The sequence below is a fragment of the Adelges cooleyi genome, unplaced genomic scaffold (genome assembly GCF_023614345.1).
Source record: "Adelges cooleyi isolate 19-005CV unplaced genomic scaffold, UGA_ACOO_1.1 ACOO_flye_CR_arks_rails_tigmint_CR_PRNA_115, whole genome shotgun sequence".
Lineage (NCBI taxonomy): Eukaryota > Metazoa > Arthropoda > Insecta > Hemiptera > Adelgidae > Adelges > Adelges cooleyi.
The window spans coordinates 457,292-464,808 of record NW_026095768.1 but is presented as its reverse complement, the minus strand read 5'-3'; the positions used below and the strand labels follow the sequence as shown (position 1 = coordinate 464,808).

Below are 7,517 nucleotides of genomic sequence, written 5' to 3'. Positions count from 1 at the left end.
CATATGTGACTGCTAAGCTGACATTTTCGACGATCGTCTTTTTTCGGCATTCATATTTTTTCCCATTAATTCACTTTAGAAAATATACTTATATATTTTTTTTCGGCCCAATATGCATTATGTGATAGGAAGACCACAAAAAGATTTTATCGAATCGCAATACTCCGCAAACTAAGTGTATGTTATTCATTCTTAGAAAAAAAATGTTAATAAAAGTTTTATATTTCCGACGCCTGGATGAAAAAAAAATACATTTTTTATGAAAAAGTAATATATTTTCCATGAGTTCGTATGATTCCATATATTCATGAATCCTCGTTGAGGATGAGAAAATTGTGAAGACCTTAATACAACGAATTAATTATAAAATAGTAAATAACATTTGTTTGAGATGTCTATAATATATACAAGATCATTTAGACAACTCGTGTAAAAATAAAACGTTATTTTTGTTAAACGAGCACAGTATTACAATTTCGCATTAATAAATACAAGATTTTCAAATTTCATGTTACATTTTCAATTAAAATTCCATACTAAATGTAACATGAAGGGTAAATAAACATTTATAGTGTGCACTCTGTAAAGATCACATTCGTGGGTATCTTTTATTTGATATAATAATAATTTCATTTTCAATACAAACTTGTAGCGAAAAGGGTCATTTTGTTTGTAAATATATGATTTCCGTTATCCATGGGTTTCTTTTTATCCTATCGAACTTTTACAGTTGTTTTCAATGCAAATGACAATAAATACAAATAAAAAAAGGTCTCCACCTCATGTTATTAAATATATATAAAATTCCACCGTGATAGTGTACAAGTTGGAACAAATGGGGTAGGAGGGTCTCATCTTAGTTTTATATAACGTCAAGTCAACGAAAAATATTTCAATTTATTTTGCAATACTTGTACAAAACTTATCTTGGTCTTAGTAAAATATTATGAAAACATTTTTTATTTTTATTTTATAGACTACTTTTTTTAGTTTAAAATATGTCCTTTATCCGTAAACCTGTAACCGCTATCGATCCAACATTAAAAATTATGTTTAAACATTAATTGTAAATTGTAATAATATGCTAGACCGCCTCTATATCAGCAAGGAACCTTGTAGTGGTGTAGTCACTATAATAGTTATTGTATGAATGTACAATTAGTCGATAACAAACAAGAGGTTACCACCCACCCGATAATAACTATAATAGGTACAACCACAAAATAACAATATTCATACTAATTGTTATTTACATATTGTACGTACACGTTTAAATATACGAGCAGTGATTTTTAAATATATAACTAAGCGTATTGGTTGTTAGGCAACGCATCCGAACCTAACCTCTAAAGTGTCAACCGCGATCAACAAATAATTATTGATAAAGGCCCTAATTGGCAATAATTGATAAGATTCTCGTCGTTCATACAGTATTATATTATTTTATGAGTATATGCATAGATTCAAATAAAATAATTTTATTTATTTTGTTAATGAGATTCGAAGCGATTAATTTCTGTTTTTGTCTGACTCACATACAACATAGGAGTTTAGATGTGTGTTAGACAAAAACAAAAAATACATTGGAATTGCTGGAACTCAGGCTTAAGTAAGAAAATTTGGCATGATATAACACATTTAAATGACGATAATGGTGTAGTAATCATTGTTTATAGGAAAACAGATAGTTATTTAAGGCCAATAAAAAAAGTGTCAGAAGAATAACCAAGCTATGTTTACGTGACATAGAGAAGGATCATAAATAAAAATTGTACAGGAGGAAGATTGTTGGAGAACTTAAGTAATGGTAAGAGAGTGGTAGTTAGAAACAAATTTCTTAGTCGTTAACGACTAATTAACTATATATTAGATTTCCCTTAAGAAATGTAGGATTTAAATGTAATTTTCCTGGTTGTGTGCTTTCTTTAAAAAATGAAACACAAACAAATATATGAATTAGAACATTTGTTGATATACAACTGTACTAACGCTGTCAAAAGTGAATGTTTAAAACAGGTTTAGGACTTGACTTTTTTAACTTTTTTCACTAACATGCTTTTTGGTTTTTCTCGGAGGGGTTTAGTACTGAACATCCTGTAATCGAACGGCAGTTGTTCATCCGGATACAGCTGATTGCAAAAGTATATCCTTCGCACCCTACAGTTGGCGTGCACCTGAATCCGAACGGTCTCCACGTACGTGGTGTTAAACGTGCGCTCAGTGAAGTTGGCCAAGTTGAACTGTATTTGGTTCCAATCGTTGTTGAGACACAGAGGCATAGTGCACATATACATGCTCACTCTGGTGGCAGACTGGTAGTTGCTGACTCGGAAACGGCGGCGGACGTTAACGTTATCCAAAACCTAAGCGATTTAAAAGCAAGTAGTAAACATAGTTATATAAATTTAATATTCAAATTCAAAATTCAGGGTAAGTGTAGCTGGAGAATAAAGGAATTGGAGAAGTGGTAAATAAAATAAACCATTGTTAAGGTTTACCTACCTAACAGACCTCTTTTACTCGTCTGTGTACAATTCATATTTACAACAAACAAGCCGGTTAAAAATTTTAAATACATGAGGGGAGTAGGAAATAGTCATGATTTTAATTTGAGGCTATTGCCGTATAGGCACAACAAATAAATATTTCTTATAAACTTGAGCCGACCATTTTTCTCGAAATTATACTTAATCAAAATTGAAAATTCGTAAAGTTTTTACTTATTTAAAGGGTGAAGAAATTGATTTTTTCAACTTATACTCCCTCCGGGTACAATATATATAAAAATTGTGATTTCTTTGTGATACAACTTAGAGATTTTAGACCAGTATAAAAAAAAGTTACAGCAGGTACAAACTAAATAAAAAGCTCAGATCATTGTAAATCCAATAGCGTCTAAGTTGAAGTTAAAAACATCAAGTTGATTATTATAATGATCTTTATACCGCCGTCAAATAGAGGGAAACTCCAAGTGACTTATTTGAGGCACGCCGAATCACATAGGTATGATATAAAGCAAGGTTGTTAGTAAAAAGATTATAGAAAATATAAATGTTTTTTTATATGGCTTTACATTATGTTTTAGTCTTACCGTTATTTCAAACGTAAAGTATCTGTTGAGGTTTTTCATAAGCAACACTATAAATGGTAAACGAATACCTAGGGAAGCGGCAGAATCAGGTGGTGTGCTTATAGAACATGTGGTAACATTATTAGACAATATTTGTAGAACGTTTGATTTGAGATGTTCGTCTTGGACGGTTCTGATATCGCCTTCTTTCGACTGACAAGAAATTATGATTAGATAAATAGAAGAAACCATTAAAAATAATTTTAAAAAAGCGGCGAGTAATTATAAACCAACTTCTATTTTCCAAATTGCCAAAGGCTTACTGCCAACACTATAAAACACTGTCATTAATTTTCCCTGGAACCGGTCGCTAAACATTGTATATCGGACAATGACAATGACACTGAATTAAATACAATGGAAAAGTAAATAAAATGACAACACAAAAACAAAATTAAAAACTATTTAGAAACTGAAATGTACTTGTGTTGTTTTCGTTACTCGGGAGTCATAGTAAAACCAACGACATAACCGAAACAAACTTTAAATAATATTTTGTTGATAACAGGTGGCCAGTAATACGCTTATGTAGATGAACTGTGTTTAAAATTTAAAAAAGTTCCTAATTATTTTGTTAATTTTATACTTCGTTATAGAGGTACTAAATTAAAAAATATTAAGAGCTAATAAAAATTCACTTTTACCGCTTTTTTATCTGCAAATACTTTAATCAATTCTTAGAAGTCAGAATTTTATGCAATAGGATTTTCAATACTTAGTGTAGTTAAGGATGTTAAGGTATGTTGTGCTGTGGTTGACCTTAGGTAGGTTTTTAATAATTTGAATTTAGAGAAGCTTTTTTCTCCACTTGCAACAGACACTGGTATCGTCAATAAAAATCTAAATGAAATCCATATATTGGGGAATAAAGCCTCAAACAGTCAAGGCTAAAAAAAAACCTTATGTAAGTTTGTTGAATCAGTCTTTGATTAACAAATTATTATCGTAATTAATATAATAAAATATTAAGATCATAATTTCTATAATGTAATGAGACACAATATAATATAATTAAAGATGAAGTACAATGTTTTGTTAAACTTAAAAAATTCTAATATTTTAACAATTAACACTAAAAAAAATAACAGCACTTTGGTTTTGTCAGTCTTTGAACAATAAAATTAAGAACAAAATATAAAAGATAATATATTTTAGAATACTCTATCAAAATAAAAAGATAAATAAAAACTAGTCATCACAGGCCATTGTAAAATTGTTTGTATTTCTTATTAATATTTATTTATTTATATTTATATTTTATATATATATATATTTATATATATATATTTTATATATATATATTTCACGCCAATCAGCAGTTAGCAAGAATACATGTACAGTGACAATCATACTAAGTAAATAATAACAGCTATAGTATAACAATAAGAAAAACAATAATTATAAACACGTACAAGTGATACAGTTAGTCGGAGAACGCAGCTAAACCAACTAAGGCACATTTAAACTACTCACTCGGAGCATTCTATGTAGTGGATGATTGCAGCCATAGACAGAAGAGTGGAGCGGGATATAAAACTGGACTGGGTTTCGTATTCCCCTTGTAGGAACCTTGAATGGAATTCCAGCAAGTTAATTGGGAGCATCTAAGGTACCATTTAGAAGGGAATCTAAAGAGTGTTCATCATACGCGCGGCGAGAAGAGAGAGATGGGATGTAAAACAACTTACGCAATCGGACATAGTCGTAGGGAGGTACATCAGTTTTACTCACGAATGCTAAGTAGGTTAGCAAGCGGTTTTGCACCTGTTCTAGCTTATGCTGGTGTTTTGCAAGGTATGGGTGCCACACCACGACCCCAAACTCAAGAATTGACCGTACTAATGCAAAGTAGAGTAATATAGTAATATATGGCATACGTTTTTTAATGTCCTGCAGTTTTTATTAGAAACTTTCTCGTTTGGATATAATATTTCATTTGGTAGTTCATCTGTAAAATTTGACGTCTTAATATGTGAAATGGAAAAGTGTATTTTATAATACCTCCACAAAAAGGGAGAGTTGTAATGCATCCTGGCAAATTACTGTCATATATAAACTGGCTAAAAGTAGAAATGAAAAAATCTTGCTTCTCGTTTCATTTCGATAGTCTAGTTTTAAGTGAAACACAATTTCGTTCATAAAACTAGACCACAATTTCCCAAAATTTAACATTTGATCTTCAGGAAATTTAATTTCAATTACGGTGAATTTTCTTGTAGAACTACTTGTAGATAATAAATTCTGTAACTGATGAATACTGTAAATCTTGTAACCTGTGACCTCTTATTGGGAAAAAGTGAACATTTCTTTTATAACGTTTTGTTTAGTTAAAACAAGCAAAAATCTATCCATAGAATGATTTTTATTTTGTCCGGACAGTTATCAGAGTATAGATGAATTTCTGTTATATTATTGGGTATATTTTGTAAATAAACCCATAAAAAAGAGCATACATTGTCTGGCCCTTTCTTGGCTTGACTCTAATGATAAATATAACAGGATGCTTTATTTTGTTTGAAATCATGATTAGAAAAACTATAGACATCGGATATAGATATATCTAAACTTTTGTTTATAGACAATTGAAATGTATAAGCTGCACATGGATTACTTATTATGTGACTTAAAGATAACAACTGGACTGCATTACTTATATTAGCAGAATTGTCATGACTAATTCCTGAAATTTTATTTTCCAAACCTTAATCAGATATTAACAGTAGTAGTTTCGATAGATTCTGATAAATGTTCATATGTATGACTGGATAAGTTCAAAATGTTAAATATTAAGTGAATTTAATTTCCATTTATCATCAAAGTAATGCCCAATTACTTATATAGGAATCTATACATCTAGAGGTCCAGGCAGTCTGCACTTAAGCCTACTGACTCGACTGACAGTTTAGCTTTAATTATCTAAATTTTCCAATATAATGTTATAATTGTTTTCCTCCACGGTATCTTATAATTCGGCTCTAAGATATTAATTAATATTTTAAAGCCATCGTGTTCAAAGGTTTTTTATTGACATAATAACTACACATATCATTTTACACATTGCCTGTGTTATCAGTTCATAACGGTTTTTGGACACAGGTCTTGCTACAGCAGATGCAGTGTCATAAGATAATGCATATTTCTTATTTACATGATAATTATTAGATGTAGAAGTAACCCTAGTACAAGGGGAACTAAAACAGTAGACGATACATTAGATGTAGTAAATTGTTCTTCAGTTATTTCGCTCTCGGAATCTAACAATAGTCACTGTCATATTATCTGAAATGTGTATTATATATAAGTCAAAACTCATAGACTCAAATCTCATAGAAAAAACTGTAAAAAACGACCACAGTAATCTAAATAGTTATGATAATTATGATTAAAAATAAGATACAAGTCTCAAGTACGCGATATTTAGGTATCACATTTGATAATAATTTACGTTGGAATTTACACATACATAACGTGGTAGGAAAGTTACGTCAGTTAACTTATAAATTCTATATATTATGTGATGTGACAAACCATCTTCTTCTACTCTCAAAAGAAACTGGCAAACTACACTCCAGATGACCTTAGACCCAGGTCAACATTAACAGCTTCAGCTTCTGGTATGCATTTAAAATTATTTATGAATGTTTTGATTTTAAAGTAAATCCTTGTGCTTAGTAGTTAGTTTTAAAAAGATAATTCTTAGTTATTACGAATATTTTTACGATTAAATAAAAAATATAATAATGATTTTGTGTAGATGGTCCTGTTACAAAACGTCAAAAAGCATACCAGGATAAAATTACAAGCTAAGCATCAACTCGAGAATCATTATGTGAGCAACAACAGTCTGCTTTTATTGAACAGTACAAGATGAAAATGCATTTAATGAAAGAAAAACATGATAAGGAACTAGTTATGATGGCGGAGAAACATACAGTTGAAATGAAAAATTTACTACTACAAATTGAAATTTTGAATATTCAAAACGAACATTTACTGTTAATTACGACTACTTTACTATTATTTTGTATAATAAATCTTTTGAAGACATTCGTATGGAGTATAATGGTATATGGCAGCGAAACGTGGACAATTGCCAAAGAGGAACAGAAAAGATTAGAAGCTTTTGAGATGTACTACAGAAGAATGCTAAAAATAAGTTGGACGGATATGGTAACAAACGAGGAAGTACTGAAAGAATATCTGAGAGAAGAGCTCTATGGAGTAGTATCCAGAAAAGAAGAAATTAATGAATTGGACATGTATTGAGACCAGAGTTGGGGAAAATGTAATCACAATAATGAATAAAGAATGATTATAAACAAATCATAAAAACTGAGAATAATGAATAACCGTATTAAGAATGACAGGTTAGTAGAATATATGAATT

At 30.2% G+C, this 7,517-nt stretch overlaps 1 protein-coding gene across 1 annotated transcript; it reads right to left on the bottom strand.

The window, feature by feature from the left end:
* Nucleotides 1–2,018: 2,018 nt before the first annotated feature.
* Nucleotides 2,019–3,448, bottom strand: LOC126847663 (uncharacterized). Its single transcript, XM_050588045.1, has 3 exons — nt 3,365–3,448; nt 3,092–3,283; nt 2,019–2,363 (listed from the first exon to the last, which is right to left on the bottom strand). The coding sequence occupies exons 1-3, from the start codon at nt 3,446–3,448 to the stop codon at nt 2,019–2,021; spliced, it is 621 nt and encodes a 206-aa protein (XP_050444002.1).
* Nucleotides 3,449–7,517: the final 4,069 nt, after the last annotated feature.